General features: G+C 31.3%; 1 protein-coding gene across 1 annotated transcript; it reads right to left on the minus strand.

Annotated features, from left to right (window-relative positions):
* Positions 1-7,336: 7,336 nt before the first annotated feature.
* On the minus strand, positions 7,337-10,110 carry LOC112733851 (GLABRA2 expression modulator-like). The gene is made up of 4 exons (XM_025782949.3): positions 9,634-10,110; positions 9,412-9,513; positions 8,468-8,742; positions 7,337-7,802 (listed from the first exon to the last, which is right to left on the minus strand). The coding sequence occupies exons 1-4, from the start codon at positions 9,887-9,889 to the stop codon at positions 7,608-7,610; spliced, it is 828 nt and encodes a 275-aa protein (XP_025638734.1). The 5' UTR covers positions 9,890-10,110; the 3' UTR covers positions 7,337-7,607.
* Positions 10,111-21,207: the final 11,097 nt, after the last annotated feature.

Here is a 21,207-nt window from a genome sequence, read left to right on the forward strand (position 1 = left end):
ATAATTACTTAAACAGGGAGTGGATTCTTTTTTCCCTAAAAAAATATAATCATTCACCTAGCTATTTCCGAGATAATTTTAAAATATGATAATCAAAATTTTTATAATTAATAAATTTAAAATTTTAAAATTTAATTAAAATTTGATTTTATGACAAGATGGACTAAACTTATGTATTATCTACGTTTTATGTTTGAAATAAATTCTTATGTTAGAGAATATATTAAAAAAGAGTCATAATATAATGTCAAAAACTATCCTATTCATTGTAATTATTGAATCACACAGATGTGTTTCAAGTATCATATATACACTCAAATTCTAATAATTTTATTATTCTTTAAAAAATATAAATTATTATGTTACTTATAAACAGTCATTTTAAGATGAGACGCATATATTCTTAAAAAATTACGTAGAGTAATAAAAATATTATTTTTCTATTTTTACTCGCTTACAAACATACTGATACTGTTGATACTTTAGATCCTTTAATATTTAATTAAATAAAAATAAAATTATTATTAATTAAAATTATATTTAAATTATTTTTAATCAATGAAACAAAAAGTCGTGTTAATTATTAGTTATTAACAAAATAAAATACAACTATCAAAATGGTATGGACATACACATTGATTGTGAAACATGTATTGGGTCAGAGGTAGGGGATTATCTGTCTCATATTATGTTTACCAATAAAACTTAGATTTATTTCTATTTAATTTTTTTATTTACTATTGATGTGATAATTTTGTAAAGTTATTTTTAATATCTCTCTAATTGTTATTAATAGAAATAAATAAGAAAATAGTAGTAACAAATGTAAGAGTAAACTATTCTTTTGATTTAAAAAAAATTGATAAAATATCTCAGAAGAAGAAGGCGATATTTTGGAACTTTTTAATTTTAATATTAAAGTGGTAATGATATTTTTTTAAAATGTGGATTGTTGGGTGGTATTCTCGTGAAACCGTTTAATTAGAGAAGTAGAAATCGGACCATCCGATTTGAGAGGTACACAAATTGGGACCGTTCGATTTGTGTTAAAAAATAAAAAAAAAGTTAAAGTACAGAACTCGGACCCTCCGATTTGTATATTTTTCACAATTTTAAAAAATACAAAAAATTACAATATTAAGATATATCACTATTTCTACTTTCATAACAAAAAAAATCAGCCAATATTTTGGCCTCTAAAAATAATATTAATTTGAGAAAATTCACCTTTTTTTCTTAGAGAAAAATTACTCATGTATTTGACTAATTTTTTATTGAAATATTTAAAAAATTATTTTAAAGTACATAGAAGTAAAAAGCTGAAGAAAATTTTGATATCTAATTAATCTTTTTTAATTTTTTTATTGATTTTTTATCAATCACAAAAAGATTATCAAAACACCAAATTTAAAGGATAGAAAAAATCATATGAAAATATAATCTCTAGAATTCTTTTTTAAATATCTCTTATAGTGTATTTTGTTAAATTGATATATTTTTAAATGCCAAAATTATATTTTTTTTATAAATTATTTTATAAAAAAGACTAAAAATGATAGTTTAGTGATCTCTCAATCCTGTGAGAGATGTACGTTCCCAACAGCAGCACGCCAACACAATGCAATGCCAAAAATCTCTTTACCACGAAAGTCGAAAGGGAAACGTCTCCGATCCATTGAGTTCCAAACTCCCCCGCACAACTAGGGATGCAATGGAGCGGGGTGGGGGTGGAGGATGCCTTCCCCTCCGCCCCCGCCCCAGAATTAATCTTTATTTTTGCGGATCTCATTCTCTATTTTTCTATGTTTAACATTCATATAGAAATTATAATAAAAAATATAAAAAAAATTAAAAAATAATATTACAAACACACAAATATATCTTATTTAATATTATAAGTCTAGAAATACAACATAACAAATCATAGTCCATAAAATAAAATCTTAAAATACAACTTTCATTATAAAAAAAGTAATAAAATAAAGTCTTTAACATCAAATATTCTTTCATTGTCAACATACAACTTCTAACAAACATCTCTATGTTCTCTATTAAGACAACAGAGACATAAATATGTTAACATACAGTGACGAGAATGGAAGCAAACACACAGACGCAAAAGTCGAGAGGGGAAGGACGCGCTTGAAGAGAGAGAACGACGCGGTGAAGCTGCCAGGGTGACGGCGCAAAAGTGGTTGGTGGCAAACTGTGAGGGTTTTGAAGTTTGAACAAAGTGGAGAGTGAGTGAGTGACCGGAGTCTAGAGAGTTGGGGCTTGGGTGGGAATAGAGAGTTAGAGACGGCGCAGCAACAAAGGTGAGAAAAGAAGATAGGGTTAGAGTTTTTTAATGGGTGAAATTACTAAAATACCCCCTATGTTAGAAATAAAGTAAGAATATTTAAGTAAGTTTAACAATTCGGAGAATTATCGGAGATGGTGCGGGGATCTCCGCTCAGATCCCCGCGCCTGTCTCGAAAAAATTTTGCTCCCCATCCCCATCTTCATGAAAAAAATTCTCCACCATCGGAACCCCATTCGGGGCGGTCCCCGCAGGGTCCCCGCCTCTTGAAAATTTTTTACTCCCCTACGCCCAACCAACTTTACACACCACACACTTACCGCCAAAACCCAACTCCACCGTTACTTAAATTTGGTAGAAATTCACGTGTAATTATTACCATCCAAAATTAACAAAAAAAATTGTTAAATAACAATTTAGTTAAATATATCAAATTATCTAATAATTCTTAATATATCAACTTCGTATAATGACAATCACAAATGAGTTTACACCTTTCAACCTCCACATTCTTTTGCCACTACCACACCCCAACATACATACAATACCAAACCTATAACAATTTTTTTTTTTTATGTTTAACATTGTGTTAAACATTACTTTAATAATTAATATATATGGGTACATGCATTGTTAAAAATATGAATAACTATTTAATTAGTAAACGAGAAAATTGACTAAAATAACTCACGTAATAGTTCATAATATAGTTTAAATAATACCTGTTTAACATGAAAGCATGTTTTTGAATGGAACAAATAATTTATCTATATGTTTTTTTTTTCTTGGTAAAATGTGAATTCCACATTTGACATATATGTACAAATATATATGCAGACTGAAAAGTGTGGCCCCCCAAGATCCTAGCTTGCTTTGCTTCTATCTTGCATGCATGATACATTCACCCTCTAAAACGACTTTGCTTGTTGCTTTTTCCGAATCTGGTCTCACTGTTATTAGATTAGATCATCAAAATGTCATATACTGAATGGATATATGCATTCTAAAACAGATTCTACCCACCTTGCTATGATGAACCACACACCAAGGATACACACATATATATATAATACTAATTATATTCTTTGGTAAAATCAAATCATCACGGGCACATACTAGTTTCTTTCTTTCTTCCTCTTTTCCCTATTTGTTTACGCAACATTCTTATTTTATACAATACATCCAACATCACTACTATTGATGCAAATTACAAAATAATAAAAACAAATTATATTTTTAACTTAGTAAAAATTTAAATGTAATAATTTTTATGTGAAGTTTATATTTAAAAATTATTAAATAATTAGATAAATTTAAATAAATTATTATTTAATAATTATTAACTATCAATTTTACATTAAAACAATTGATTATAAATTTTAACTTTTTAACCTATATTTTGATCACTAGTTTAATACTATCACCCAATCAACGTTATCCATGTTTTAAATTTGAAAAAGAAAAGAAAATATTTTCTAGTTAATATCTAACTAATTGGAACAGGTCGAATCAATACGAAGGATTTGGATCCTCTAAAGTTTAAATTTCATTTTAGAGAATAAAGTGTGATCTCTCTAGAGAATAAACTTTAGAGGATCCAAATCCTAATATGAATATCATGATTAGAACCTTTTTTTTATGGGGTTGAAAAATCATTATATTCTATTTGGTTTTTGGTTTTTTAAAAATGATGAATATATATAAAAAATTAGTTACTGAATTAGTTAATATATATTTTGATATAAATATATATTATTTAATTTATTTTTAATATATATTTTGATATAAATATTAAATTTAATAACTAATTTTAAAGGTTAATTTTTTTATATTAGAATGTTATGGGTAATTTTTATTAATATTACAATATTTTAGTGTAATACATTAATATAAAAAATATATAGGATAAAAAATTTGTGGGTACCGATTTTAAATAAGATAAAAAATTAAAAAAAATTGTGAATCACAATTTCAAATGAAACAAAAGATAATCAGAAATGATGAATCACCATTTCAATTTTTGATTTATGTTATGTATCACACTTATAGAACACACCAATTTACACTCATTAATATATTCCACAACTTCATCAGCGGATTTTTAAAATATTTGTTTTTTTCTCCAACAACGTGTAATAAATTTTTGACTTCTCAACATACATAATTATTCTCATATCGCATAACTCGTCCTGTCTATCAAAAACCCTAGCTACTAATCAGCAATAATGGGTCCAGTTCAGAGAGTGTGGCAGAGACCAGAGATGGAAAAGGACAGCACCAATAAAATGAGCTTTTCAACAAAAGGGAGACACAGAAAAGACGAATTATACAATGTTGTTTGCATGTGGTTGCACTTATACTGTTTTGTTTAATTTGTCAAAACAGATATATAAAAACTTGCCTAAATTAACAAAAATAAGGGAATAATCAAAATTAGATAACTTAATTGGCATGACTTTTACTCCATACACTATCTTGCTCCACAGTTAAACACAATATTATTTATCAGTTATTACTCTACAGTCACACTGAATTTTCCAAAGAAAGAACATCTTGGTTGTTGGTTCTATAGTAATTGGTCTGCTCTGACTCCGCGAAATGCTTGTTCCACTATAACGTCCATTTTGGTACCAATTAAATGGTAGTAAAGAATCATAATGCTTAATCCTAATTTAAAGAATCATAGTGCAAGATCTCAACCTCATATGTATTCTAACTTAACAACTGAGTTTAATGTATGTAGTTGTAAAGGTTTCTTATATTTTTAAATTATGCGTAATAATCATGTTTTCAGTTTCGTATATGAAGTTGTGAAGTTAGTTTAGAGTTATCATGAGAGGATATGTTTTTTGTTCACAGAATCACAGCTTTAGTTTAGTTTTGTTTTGTTCTGGATTAGTACTATGATCCTTATTAGACGATGTAACATTTATGCATGCTTTGAGAGTTAAGCTTTGTTACGTTCTCACATATTTGGGTCAGAGTCATTCTATTATGTCTATATTACGATAATTATAGTAATTATGATATTTTAAAAAAGTGTTGTTAAAATTAAAATAATATATTTTATTATATGTATTGCTATTGTAGTCGTCGTATTTATAAACATACTAAAAAATATATATATACTCAATTTCTTTTTACACTACTATATATTATTAGTTGACGGCAATTAGTTAAAATCATACTACACATAATTGCTACTCATTTGTTGATGGCTACTCATTTGTTGCATACTTTTGTAACATAATTGCTTTGATTTGCTTTCACTTTGTGGTGGCACCTTTATATCTTTAATAATAATTTCAGTTTTAAAGAAGGAAATATTATTATAATCTTAAGAAATGACATTGCCGCGTGCAAATTAAAGATCTATAGGGTATTAGCTTTGTGGCTGGGTGGATCAAAGCCTGCTTTATGCACAGTTAAGTAGTGGATTCCTTGACCAAGTCATTACAAGCTCAATCTGCATAATCACAATCTAATGATGGTTAACAATCATTAGACCAAATCTCTTACTTAGATTATATGTTTCTGTCCCCACTTCTCATCGGAAATTATTTAGTATTTATATATTCTTGTGAGCCGATCAAATTTCAAATGCATGCATTCCTTGAGAACGAAATATCTTTATATATGTATTACTTGATTTTAGAATAAAATAAAAAACCACCTCACCAAATTAATGTTATAGTTTTATTCCAGAGATGAGAGTAAGAATATGAATCCTAACTAATATTTTAAGTTTTCAATGTATTTATTAAAAAAATAATTTTTTATTAATAATAATCTTAAAGAATATATGTTAACTAAATTCTTATAAATGTAATAAATATTTATATTCAACTTCACCAAAAAAATTAATTTAAAAATACAAGTATCATATCCTCTTTTGTTTTTGGTATTGTTATTAATTAGCTATGGTTATCTAATATGTAAATACAATATTTTTTATAATACATAGAAATTGATTGATATTAGGTTTAGTGACAATTTTTCTGCGCCAAGACGCAAAATGCACCGGCTTGATTTCCTCACTTATTATCCTTTTTCATTTTTTTTAACGATATTTAATTGTACTTTAATCGATAGGAAAGGAAGCATTTCAAAGCGGGTAATGATTGTGTCATGGACTCATAAGAAATATGAACTCTTCGCAAAGGAAAGTTTTGAAACTTTACAAGGTCCAGTCAATCGTGTTAACTGTTAATATGGACAGAAAGAAAAAAAAAAAAAAACAGTAATGCTGCAAAAGGCCAATAATATAAATTTTATTATTTTAGACTATGAATTACTCAGTATTAATATTTTTGTACATAAGTCCAAACAAAATCCAAAAACCAAATGCTGGCTAGATTTGATGAAATCTGTTGGCCTTTAAGACTTCCTCTTAAAAAATTATATCGAAAAAGACACAGAAGCTTAAGGATATCAGCAGAAGATACTAAACAGAATCTAATATTTAGTTGACACTGAAATATCATCAAAATCGATATAGTTAATAGTGCAACCAGAATTCAGTTTCCATTCTTAAGAATAGAATTTTCTGTGTTCTTCAGCTCAGCCAATGAAAGCAATTATAGCACAAGTAAACCCCTTACTAGTGTTTAACAAATTGGATGCTAATTTGAAAGGTTCTGCCACACAACAATGTAAAATTCTAAAAATATTCATAAAATGTCAAAGAATTGAATGAATCAGATTTTCAAATACTTTATCCTATTTTGACAAATTTAAATTGGTTAACTAAAACCTGAATTTGATCCGTTGTACCAATTAGCTTATTAACGGTTCATATTCAAATAAGATTTTCGAGCCATTATAATGTTCAATTTACATGCAATATTTACTAAAATAAAGTCGTGATTTTCTTAATAGACTTGTTATAAAGCAACAAGCTATGAAACCATCAAATATCTAATCCTTGCTTGTTATAATGCTATTGCTGAATGATTATACATACACTAGCATGCTTTTCCAGGTCAACCAAAGGCAGTTTTGGTAAAAATTCTCATTACCTAGTAAAAAAACCGAACATTAATAATTATATTTCCCTTATAGTTATAATAAAATAGAAAATACAAGATTAGAAGTGGATACATACCTTTCTAGCCTATTCTAGTGGATCGTCCAAATTATATGGAGTCTATGGAAAATTCAAATACACAAAAATGCCAAAAATGTGCAAGGAGCGAGATAATTTATTAACGGTTCCAAGAATATAATAACAAAATCTACAAACACCTACCTGAACAAGGCATGACATATATTTGAAGATCTAAATTCTCTGATTTATATAACCTGGAGACTATGCTTCAAATCGTAAGGATTTGGCAGATAGAAAAGCTTCTTGTAGGCATTCCACAGCACCTTCATAGTTCAAGAACCCCATAAACCAAAATTCATGGTTGTCCACAGATATCACCTGGATGTACTTCTCAGCAGGATTGGCTGTGTTTGACGAAGGATTCACTGCTTTTAGCTCGTATAGTGGAATAGCTACCTACACACATTGTAGTAATGATATCAAGTTACACAAATAACACGTCCAATAAAAATGTTCTACATCTCAGACAAAAAAAAAAAAGAGAAATATGCTTCTTTGGGAAAGTTTTTTTCCCGGGAATTGGTGGCACCAATGGTTTACTCTGCTGCTTTTACGACATGGAGGTTATCAATATTACACCAGCTATATCAGCAATTACTTAACTAATTAATCTTTAAGATTAGTACTCATCTGCAAGTATTCAACAAATCCTAGATCTATTTACAAAAAAATGCCCACTCCTAAATTATATGGAGAGGGGTATTACATTGCAATCCATTTACAAGATGCACCATATAGGCTACCCCCGAGAGTGGAAACTGGACTGCCAACATTTACATTGCTACTATTGGATTTTGGTGTACCTTTTATCTAACACAAAAACCCTTCTTTTCACCCTCAATCAGATTTTGTTGGTGTCAAATAGACACCTACTTCATGATATTCAAATTTCATTCATACCAATAGAATAATGGTAAACCTTAAGGACTCATCATAAAAATAAAAAAATAAGTTCATAACATAATCTAGTCAGGTATGCAAACAAAGGAAAAAAGCTTTTGGGGAAAATCGTACATCATATCATGCCAATGCTTTGTTAAGTTATGGTACTCAATATGTACCTTATAATAGCTCCATTCGGTTCGGTTATCATCAGATTGATAGGAAATAGGATTATCACTAGCATATGCAATCTTTACAGTAGAGATATACAAAACCCCCATTATTGGACCAGCTGATGTTGATAGATAACATGCAAAAGAATTCAGAAGCCGTTCCTCAGGAACTGTCTCAAATGTATGCAGAAAAATCTTCTCATATCCACCTTCTGCCAGGACCTTTGTTCCCTGAGCAATTCTTCCCATAGCAGCTTCAGCAAAACTGGGGCTTGTTTTCACTTAAACACAATTAAACAAAACAATGACAGATCAGGTACATAACAAGGAATATCATCAAGGATGATGGCAGGGGAAAAAAGACAAGAATCATAAGATCAATAAAGTACATTGATAATTATTAAAACATAACAGAGAAAAATGATACTGGTCAATGGTCAATACAGCCACTGGTTGGCACAATGTTGAACAGGTTATAGAACAGAGAACAACAGAAAACAGAATAAAAATCAAGCATCGCATCTGCAAATTCTTATATTTATATTTTTTAAGCATATTAATAAAGAATATTACTGAAATCATCACTGAAACACCCTATTGACAGAAAAATAACCGGAAATATCATAGAACCACCAATTCCATGGAGCAAATATATACAAATAAAGAACAAATCACACCATTACCAGCAAAAAATTTTATCCCCACATAAATCATAAATGTGCGACATAAAGGGACCCTTATGTTAACACAAAGGGACATGTCAGCCAGCAACATAGAAATAATAATAATAAAAATAGGCATCGCGTTGCAAAATAACTAAATTCCATGATAGTTGAATCAAATGCCAAAATCAGCATCATTCCACTTCCACCTGCACCTTCTTTTAGAAACCGAACAACAAATTAATAAAAAATGAAGATATATTAAATAAATAAAACGAGAAAACTTACAGTGCTGCCACGTGTTTCCGGCGAGACTCTCAGCTCTCCGAGTTGCTTCCCCCACCTTCTTTCCCCATCTTCCAAGCACGTTCCTAACGGTCACCACCGTCTCTGATATACCAAACAAAATTCCATAACAATCACACACTCCAGACGCATGCATGCAAACTGCATATACATCAAATAAGAATATTCAAATTACAAAGAATAGAAGAGAAGGAGAATACCAACCAAAGAAGGTTACTGTGGTCGCGGATTGCGAAGAAGTCGACGAAGGAGGAGAAGAGAAAGAGGGAGAGAAATAGGCGCGTGGATTGAAGCGCGATTCCTGAGGTGAAGACACGAAGGTGGATTCCGTTACCAATTCGGGGCTCCAATGCACAGACTTTTTCGCGCTACCGGACGACGGAAAGGTGCGCCCCGATCCCGCTCCGTGCGGAATCTGAGATGCTTGGTTCGTTCCTGGCTTCGGCGGTTCCATCATCATCTTGAGCTTTCGAGGATCGCCTGTGGCGGCGCGTGAGTGCGCGTATGTTTTTTATTGTTGTGCTTTTGAATTTGTTTATCGTTTTTTGGTTCGGAGTTTTGAATTTTCTTCACCTGCAAGAAAAAGAAAGGGAATAGAAGGGCGAAATTGTAATTTCCCAGGAGAAAAACATGAAATGTTCGCTTTTTTTTAGCGCGAAGATGATGGGTGCCCGCTTTTCCGTCCGTTCGCCAGTAACCAGTTACTACTTGTTGTTGTTGAGGACAGGACTGGAATTTCGAAAAAATAATTGGATTTTTTTTTACCGGAAAAAAAAATTGAAATGTTGTTTGTATGCAGAGAGAAAAATTAAAAAAAAAAAAAAAAGAAAAAAAAGTGAGATTGTTAAAATATCTGTTGTGGTAATTTTGTCAATGTCTCATTTTAATTACTAAATTAGCATTCATCCCATTTTTTTTTTCTATTTATTAATAAATGATCATATTTTTACATGAAAAAGTTGTGTTTTGCTTATATTTTTCTATCGTTTTAAAGAATTTAATTTTTATTCACGGTTAATATAAAATAATTTTAAATAATGAATTAATTATGCATTAATATATCAATAAAAATATTAATTTTAAAATTTATTATTTAAAAAAAATTTAAATATGTAAATCTAACTAAATAATTGTGTTAAACTTTTGTTTTATTAGTATATTAAAATTAAATTTTATTTTAAATAAAAAAATTAAGTGGATGAATTTTTCTCAGATTTCAAATATGAAATATTGAATATTTTTGAGTTATAATAAAACTCTCTTTAGGCCTTATCTTTTTACAAATTGACAAGCCCCTTGATACTTCCTAACCATAAAAAATGACTAATTGGTCCTATCTTTCTCTTCCATCAGACATATAAGTCTTTTTGTGAATATCTCTAGTAATGATTGACGAAAATGACTGAGTTGTAACATTAGTAGTATGAGATGGTATGTGCAAGTTTGACATGGATTATACCTATTTGTATGGGACTGATTATTTCCTACTCAGTAAAATGACGTCCTTATCAAAAACAGCTGAATCGTTGTAAAATAGTGGTTATAATTAGGGATGTCAATGCGACAGAGCTGGAGTGGGGGATGTCTTCTTACTCTTTTTTTTCGTCTCCATATTTGTTTTTTGTTTTTACTTTTGTTCTCCGCTGTGGGGGAATATTGCTCCCTATTCCTATTTTTTTACAGAGCTCAATTTTTTGTGGGGACTCTATTTCCCATCTATTGATAATTCTAACTAATTATTAATTTCTATATGAATAGAGTTGCAAGTATCCATTCTATACAAAACAGTAAAATTTTATATAAAAAGTTTAAATGACAAGATAGTGACTTTTTTCGAAATGACGCAGTGGGGGACGCAATGGCAAGCCAGAGAACAAAGCAATAGACGAGGTGGGAGACGCGAGAATAGAGAGGAGAATGGACACCACGGTAGAGTTACGGTAAGGAACACCGTAAATAGAGAGCACGACGTAGTGAGGATGATGGCACGGTGAGGTGTGACAATGCAGCGAGAACAGAGAGTGGCGAGAGAGTGGCTGCAGAGAGGTTGGATAGAGTATGGACAGCGTTAGGGATCTATGAATTGAAGAAGAGTTATGCAAATGAGGATTATAATATAATTTAACTATTAAAGGAAATTCAATAAATTTATGAATTTCGGGGATTAATGAAGATGGGACGGAGATCCCCGCTCGGGTCTCCACACCTGTCTCGGGAGAATTGTGTCCCCCGTTTCTATCTCCTTAAAAAAAATCTCCACAATTAGATCCCCATTCACAACAGTTTCCGCAGAAATTCACGCGTCTCAGAGAATTTTGCCATTCCTAATTATGACACCATATGGCTATAATACTCATGTAAAGTGCTTGATTTTCTCTCTTTATATTAGAATTAGAGATTGGGATGGGTTCTTTTTTAAACTCACAATTCAATTGTCTTAAAGAATGACATTATTTTGTTGACTGAACAGGAATAATCAGTCTCGTACAAATAAAAATAGTTCATATATGAGTCTTGTGTAAGTCACCTCACATTATTAATAATTTAATTTTTTAAGTGGTATTTTAGAATAATTTTGTTCTGTTAATAATAGTAAAATTTTTATAACAGTAGTAATTTAAATTATAATTTATTTATGTAATGTAATTTCAATTTCAGATTAGATATAATGAAAAATTCAATAAAATAAAAAAGTAAGGGATAAATTAAGTTATGTTAGTACAGTAGTACTATATATTTGGAGATTTATTTGCGTGGAGAGCGAAACCACCATTTCGGCAAAGGCAATCAATTTTAAAAAGAATTTCTGTGCCACCTGTCGGTTCCAGTTGATAGTAATATTTTCTTTTTCCTACTTAAGCATTATCCCTATGCAGAACTCAGAAGTCACTTGCAATGTGAAATTTTTGTATTATTGGCTTAATATTAAATGAATTCCAAAATTTATAGAAATCTCATACAAATTTTGGTCCTTTAAGGATTTTGATATTCTTTTTTTACCCAAGAACCTTTTCCGATTCAAGCATTCCATTTTTTTTTTGTGGTCAAGAAATGTTCCTTTGAAGCTGCATAACACACTACGTATAGGTCTGAATTTAACTGTCAAAGTGTCTAATGTTACGTGATTTTTTTTTTAATTATTTTATAGATTTTTATAATTTTATTAAATTTTTAATTAGGTTTTTATATTTTTTTAATTAAATTCTTATATGTTAATATTTATTAATTTAGGTTCTACAATAAAAAAAAAAACGTTTAACATAATAGAATATTTTTTAAAAAAACGAATATTTACTTATGATTGAGGTAGAATAGCTAATTAAGGACACCTTCATTTTTTTAAAATATTAAAAAAATTTTAGACATTTTATCCCAAAGTTAGAGAATCCTAGCCAGCCCTAAGGTTGTGTTTGTTTATAGAGACAGAACATTGAGACAGGGACACAGAGACATAAAATCGTGTTTGGCAGAGGAGATATGGACAGAGACAATGTGTCCAGAGACACTGAATTAGTGTATTTTGTGTCCATCCTGACAGGAAGGACACGGAGACACTAACAAGGGACACAACTTATTTTTTATTTTTTCTTTCATTATTCTTGTTAATTTTTTATAATTATATTTTTTATTGTTATATTTTTCATCTCAAAATTTTTGAATGAAAAAAATGAGAATAAATTGATTTTTCATAATTTGTTCTAGTTTATCACCAAACAAAATACAAGAACACAAACTTTTGTGTCTCTGTCCATCAATGTCTTGTCTTGTCCTGTTCTCAGTGTCATGTCCTATTCTGTTCTTAGAAACAAACGCAGTCTAACTTATTCTTTGATATGAAGTTCCTTTGCAGCCGCGTTTCTCCTCTGTTACTTCGTGTCGTCGTCTATCTGCATCGTCGTCCGTGGCGTCGTCATTGTCCGTCGTTTGGTGATCGTCATCCCTCTACGTTGTCCACGGGTCCACTGGTACAGGGGCGGAACCATGTACAAGAAAAATGGGGCAATGACCCCCTAATTTTAATTTTTTACATGTAAATTATATGTAAATTTCAGTTTAGCCCCCCTTTAAATTTTTATTAGTCTTATTTTGTTGTGTAAATATTTTTTGTCATCCTCTAATATTTTATCTAGATCCGCCCCTGCACTGATACTCTGCTCTGCTCTATTCTGATCGTCCACCACTTGCCTCGTCTTGGTGCTTGAACTGGCTCTGAAATAACAGGTGACGAATTATATATATATTTTTTTCATTTTTTCAAGGTTGATGAAATAGGTTTAAGCATATGTCAATTTTTTTTTATATAAATTTATGAGCATTGGTTGATATCTATTTCTTGAATTAATTTCTAAATTTTTTTGATATAATGGTTAGGGTTTAGAATATATATATATATATATATATATATATATATATATATATATATATATATATTATGAATTTTGTTTAGTGTTGATTGTTATTACTGTGAAGATGCTGGTTTATTAAGGTTTATTGGGATACTCCTGGATTTAGGTTGATAGAGCAGTTCCAGACAAGCCTCTTGATGCTTTGACTCGGCTGAAGCAGTTTTCTGCAATAAACAAGCTTAAAAAAATGGCTCTTAGAGTGAGTATTATTATTTTCATCTTTATGGAAAGTGATTTGCATTAGAGGTTAATAGAAAGATATTTATGTAAATATGTTGACTTCATTCTAAAAATTTTCTGTTTGGATTGTCAAATTATACCCTTAATAAATTTATCTATATTTTTCTATGCAGGTAATTACAGAGAATTCCAATAAAAATGAGATTACTGAATTGAAAGAAATGTTTAAAAATATAAACACAGATAACAGTAGCCACTATTGTGAAATAAAAGATATATATATATAATAGAGATGTATAAATAGAAGACTCTAGTATTAAAATAATTAGCCCAATAATAATTTATATATATATAATAATATTATATGTTGTAATGTGTATATATATACAAAGATAGAAAGGAGTATTAAAAATAAAGAGAGGGAGAATCGCATTTGTTTATTGTTACAATCTCAATATAATAAAGATGATTAATATTGTTATTAATATTATATGTAAAGAGTAATAGAAAATAGAATTTAAAATACTTATAAAATAAAAGAAGAGAAAGAATTGTAGTAGAAATATAAAGAGAAGAGTATTTGATTACAGCATAAAAGAGGATTGATTTATTTGTATGAAAAGGAAGGGAGAATGGTATTTTGTTCTGTTGTTATGTGTATATTCCTTTTGCCCGTACATCCTTTTATAGGCATACAAAACTTGCTTTTTCAAACCTCATTAATGTTCTTCAATATAAAAACTTGTTCCTCTCAGTATAGGAAAGATGAATTGCTCATTAATGGACATCCATTCTTATCCATAGTATCCTCGTCATAACACTCCTCCTTGGATGTCCATTTAGGATTATTGCCTCGTTAAAACCTTACTAAAGAAAAACCCAGTGGGAAAAAAAACCTTAGTGAAGGAAAAAGAGTACAATATCCTTTAGTGATGGGGACTGCCTCATTAAAAACCTTGTCAAGAAAAACCCAATGGGAAAAAACCTGACCAAGGGAAAAAGAGTACAGTCTCCCCCTCTTGCCGACATCATTTAATGTCTCGAAATCGGCGCATTCCAATCTCATGTACCAATCTTTCAAAGGAGGATTTTGGGAGTGACTTTGTAAATAAATCTGCCAGATTGTCACTTGAACGGATCTGTTGGACATCAATTGTCCCTTGGTTTTGAAGGTCATGAGTGAAGAAGAATTTGGGAGAAATATGCTTTGTTCTATCACCTTTGATGTATCCACCCTTAAGTTGAGCAATGCATGCTGCATTATCTTCAAACAGGACAGTTGGAGCTATCTTATGATCAATCAGTCCACATGATGATAGAATATATTGAATCAGACTCCTCAGCCAAAAACACTCGCGACTAGCTTCATGAATCGCCAGTATTTCAGCATGATTAGAGGATGTTGCAGCAATCGTCTGTTTCGTGGACCTCCAAGATATAACTGTACCACCATATGTGAATAGGTATCCTGTTTGAGACCTCCCTTTATGTGGATCAGACAGGTATCCGGCATCTGCATAGCCAACTAGTTGTGACTTGGATCCATAGGGATAAAACAATCCCATATCAACCGTCCCATGAAGATATCGAAAGATTTGTTTGATTCCACTCCAATGTCTTCTGGTTGGAGAGGAACTATATCTTGCTAGTAAATTCACAGCAAATGATATATCGGGTCGCGTATTATTAGCAAGATACATTAGCGCTCCAATGGCACTAAGATATGGTACTTCAGGACCAAGGATATCTTCATTTTCTTCTTTAGGACGGAATTGATCCTTTTTCACATCCAAAGATCTTACGATCATTGGGGTACTTAATGGATGTGACTTATCCATATAAAATCTTTTCAAGATCTTTTCTGTGTATGTTGTTTGATGAATAAAGATCCCACCTTTTATATGCTCGATCTGCAGACCGAGACAAAACTTAGTCTTTCCAAGATCTTTCATCTCAAACTCTTCTTTTAGAGTTTTTATAATTGTTGGAATCTCTTCAGGAGTCCCAATGATATTTAAATCATCAACGTACACAGCAATTATAATGAATCCGGATGCAGATTTCTTTATGAAAACACACGGGCAGATATCATCATTCTTGAATCCGTTTTTGGCCAGATACTCAGTAAGACGATTATACCACATTCGTCCAGATTGCTTTAGACCATATAAAGATCTTTGCAATTTGACTGAGTATAACCCTTGCGAATATTCATTGGATGGTTTAGATATCTTTAGTCCTTCAGGGACTTTCATATAGATATCACGATCTAATGAGCCGTATAAATAGGCTGTTACCACATCCATTAAATGCATATGCAGTTTATGATATGCAGATAGGCTGACCAAATAACGCAATGTTATCGCATCCACTACGGGGGAATACGTTTCTTCATAATCTATACCGGGCCTTTGTGAAAAACCTTGTGCCACAAGTTGGGCTTTGTAGCGCACAACTTCATTTTTCTCATTTCGTTTTCTCACAAATACCCATTTGTATCCAATAGGTTTTACATCTTCTGGTGTACGGACTACAGGTCCAAAGACTTCACGTTTTGCAAGTGAGTCTAATTCAGCCTTCATGGCTGCTTCCCATTTTGGCCAATCATTTCTTTGTCGACATTCTTCAACTGATCTTGGCTCAAGATCCTTACTTTCATGCATGATATTTAATGCCACATTATATACAAATATTTCATTGACAATTGTCTTATTTCGGTCTCATTTCTCTCCTGTAAAGACATAATTTATCGAGATCTTGTCATTTTCACAATTTTCAGGTACCTGAACATCTTCTGGCGTTATATCATAATTTTGGACAACTGCAGATGTCTTTACTATGTCTTTTTCAACAGGAATCGTATTTACCTCTTTTCTCTTTCGAGGATTTTTATCTTTGGAACCGACAGGTCTGCCACGCTTCTGGCGTGTATTTGCTTCAGTGGCAGTTTGTCCAACTGGGACATCAATTCGAATTGGGGCATTTTCCGCCCTGCCACGCTTCTGGCGTGAATTTGCTTCAGTGGCTACTTGTCCTACTGGGACATCAATTCGAATTGGGACATTTTCCGCTGGTATATACGACTTGGTTATCGTCTTTGTATCGGAAAATGCATCAGGCAATTCATTTGCTATTCTTTGCAAATGTATAATCTTTTGAACTTCCAGTTCACATTGCCCTGATCGAGGATCTAAATGCATCAATGATGATGCATTCCAATTAAGTTCCTTTTTAGGAAACTTATTCTCTCCCCCTAATGTTGAAAATTTTGATTCATCAAAATGACAATCCGCAAACACAATCCGCAAACCGGGCTTTAAACACATCACCAGTTTGTATCTCAAGATACCTCACTATAGAGGGAGAGTCATATCCAACATATATCCCCAATTTTCTTTGGGGTCCCATTTTGGTGCGATTAGGTGGCGCAATGAGAACATATATCGCACACCCAAATATTCTTAAATGGGAAACATTTGGCTGCTGGCCAAAAGCTAATTGCATAGGAGAGAACTGATGGTAACTCGTTGGCCTCAAACGAATAAGTGCTGCAGCATGTAAAACTGCATGCCCCCAAACCGAGGTTGGGAGATTTGTTCTCATAAGCAAGGGTCTAGCAATTAATTGGAGACGCTTAATAAGTGATTCTGCTAACCCATTTTGTGTGTGAACATAAGCTACTGGATGTTCAACACTTATTCCATTAGCCATACAATAAGCATCAAAAGCTTGGGAAGTAAATTCACCAGCATTATCAAGACGAATTGCTTTAATTGGATTTTCTGGAAATTGTGCTTTTAATCGAATAATTTGAGCCAGTAATCTCGTAAACGCCAGGTTGCGAGAAGATAATAAGCACACATGTGACCATCTTGAAGATGCGTCTATTAGGACCATAAAATATCTAAAAGGTCCACATGGTGGATGAATAGGTCCACATATATCACCTTGAATCCTTTCTAGGAATTCAGGGGACTCAAATCCAATCTTTACTGGTGATGGCTTTAAAATTAACTTTCCCTGAGAACATGCAGCACAACAAAATTCACTAGTTTAAGAATCTTCTGGTTCTTTAGTGAATGTCCATGAGAGTTTTCAATAATTCTTCTCATCATGGTTGTTCCCGGATGACCCAAACGGTCGTGCCAAGTTATGAATTCATTTGGGCTAGTAAACTTCTGGTTTACAGTGCCATGTGATTCAATTGCACTAATCTTAGTATAATACAACCCAGATGAAAGAGAGGGTAATTTTTCTAATATAACTTTCTTATTTGAATCATGAGTTGTGATATATAAATACTCATGATCTCCCTCATTCATAGTCTCAATATGATATCCATTTCGTCGAATATCTTTAAAGCTCAACAAGTTTCTTCGAGACTTGGTAGATAACAATGCGTTATTTATTATAAATTTTGTTCCTCCAGGAAACAAAATTATAGCTCTTCCGGAGCCTTCTATCACATTGCCTGAGCCAATGATGGTGTTAACATATTCCTCTTTTGGCACAAGATGGGTAAAATATATATCACTTTTGAGAATAGTGTGTGAACTTGCACTATCCGCAAGGCATACATCTTCATTACATATCCTTGCCATTCTCTTCAAAAATAAATAATAATTAAATGAGTAGTATGCACAGTTAAATTGAATACTTGATCAGAATTATTTTTCTAAGAAACACTGTACATAAAATAATGTCATATACTGAAATTTTATTTTAAAATTTGACACAATTAATAATTTCAAAATTCATAAATATTAATATTTCATTATTTATGTACATCACATTTGAAACTTAAATACATAGAAAATAAAACTTTAACAATAAATTTTTTACATTATTTATTTACATAGATACTTCACAATTTCACATATTAAACTATTCCATCATTGATCAAATGGCCAATATTTTCTTCAGGGTCCTCAAAGAAATCAGATACATCATAATGAGTGGTGGAGTTCTCAGCATCATTTGAAACAAAATTTGTTTCCTTTCCTTTGTCGTTCTTTTTCAAAGATGCCTGGTAAAGATCGACTAGGTGCCATGGGGTACGACAGGTACGTGACCAATGGCCCTTTCCACCACAGCGAAAACACTTCTCCTCGGTTGATTTATTCTGCCCGATATTCTTTTCTTTGTCCCACTTCTGGTGAGATCCTCTCTTTTGAACATAATTCTTTTTCCTTCCATAATTTTTCTTGTTATTAAAAGCTTGCCATTTACCTCTTCTGGGGTAATGATTTGCCGCATTTACTTCAGGAAATGGGGCGGCGCCAGCTGAGCGCGCTTCATGATTTTTTAATAACAACTCATTGTTGCGTTCGGCAACAAGAAGGCAAGAAATTAACTCAGAATATTTCTTAAACCCTTTCTCTCGATACTGCTGCTGCAGGAGCACATTCGAGGCATGGAAGGTTGAGAAAGTTTTCTCCAACATATCATGATCAGTTATTTTTTCCCCACACAATTTCATTCGTGAGGTGATTCGAAACATTGCAGAATTATATTCATTTATAGATTTAAAATCTTGTAAACGCAAATGCGTCCATTCATATCGGGCCTGAGGAAGTATCACCGTTTTTTGATGATTATACCTTTCTTCAAGGTCTTTCCAAAGATCTGCAGGATCTTTTAATGTAAGATATTCATTTTTCAATCCTTCGTCAAGATGACGACGGAGAAAAATCATGGCTTTAGCTTTATCCTTCTAGGATGCATTATTTTCAGCCTTAATGGTATCTCCAAGATCCTTGAATCAAGATGGATTTCAGCATTTAGTATCCATGATAAATAATTGTTTCCAGATATATCAAGAGCATTGAATTCAAGATGAGAGAGCTTTGACATAATGAAAAATTGTTACCTGAGTCTTCTTAAAAATTTGATCAGAGTCTCGTGCTGATAACGTATTGTGAAATAAAAGATATATATAATAGAGATGTATAAATAGAAGACTCTAGTATTAAAATAATTAGCCCAATAATAATTTATATATATATAATAATATTATATGTTGTAATGTGTATATATATACAAAGATAGAAAGGAGTATTAAAAATAAAGAGAGGGAGAATCGTATTTGTTTATTGTTACAATCTCAATATAATAAAGATGATTAATATTGCTATTAATATTATATGTAAAGAGTAATAGAAAATAGAATTTAAAATACTTATAAAATAAAAGAAGAGAAAGAATTGTAGTAGAAATATAAAGAGAAGAGTATTTGATTGCAGCATAAAAGAGGATTGATTTATTTGTATGAAAAGGAAGGGAGAATGGTATTTTGTTCTGTTGTTATGTGTATATTCCTTTTGCCCGTACATCCTTTTATAGGCATACAAAACTTGTTTTTTCAAACCTCATTAATGTTCTTCAATATAAAAACTTGTTCCTCTCAGTATAGGAAAGATGAATTGCTCGTTAATGAACATCCATTCTTATCCATAGTATCCTCGTCATAACAGCCACATTATTTTTTGAAGAACTAAAAATTAGACTGAAAAGATATGGTCATAATCTCAATGAGTCTGAAATTTATGACCTAATACAAGCTATAAGTACTAATTCTAAATCATCTTATTTCTTACCTCAACCGAACCTACATTTTCATGAATCATAATTTTAAAAAAAGTATAATACTAATAGATTGATTAATATGGTTAAATTACACTTGAAGTTTTTATAATTTTACTCAATTTTTAATTAGAATAATATAAAAACTTTCAAACAAGTCCTTATAATTAAAAAATTTGTAATCAAATTTTATTCACTTATCAATATCTTTGTCATGTTTATTTATTTTTTTTTTTTATCCCTATCAGAATGGAAGAATAGACTATAATAAATTTGTGGCGATGATGCAAAAGGACAATGATGATATGAGTAGAAGGGAAAGAAAAGATGGCAGTAGTTTTAGCATTGGATTTGGGAACCACTACCTGTATGTTAAGAAAATAGTGTATAAGTTTCTTTTTTTGGATAACACAGAAAAGTTTCTCCAAGATGTGTATTGAATTGAATTCACCCTAGTTCATATAAATTTTGGATGAAGAAACATTACAAAGGGTTTGTTCGTTTTTGTTTTGGATGAACCAATAATTTAATCCTTAAAAAATGATTAAAATGTTAAGTATTGACACATAATATGTTTTAAAAGTAGCGTTTAACATCTGTTGTAAAATAG

The sequence above is a fragment of the Arachis hypogaea genome, chromosome 13 (assembly GCF_003086295.3).
Source record: "Arachis hypogaea cultivar Tifrunner chromosome 13, arahy.Tifrunner.gnm2.J5K5, whole genome shotgun sequence".
NCBI classification, from domain to species: Eukaryota; Viridiplantae; Streptophyta; class Magnoliopsida; order Fabales; family Fabaceae; genus Arachis; species Arachis hypogaea.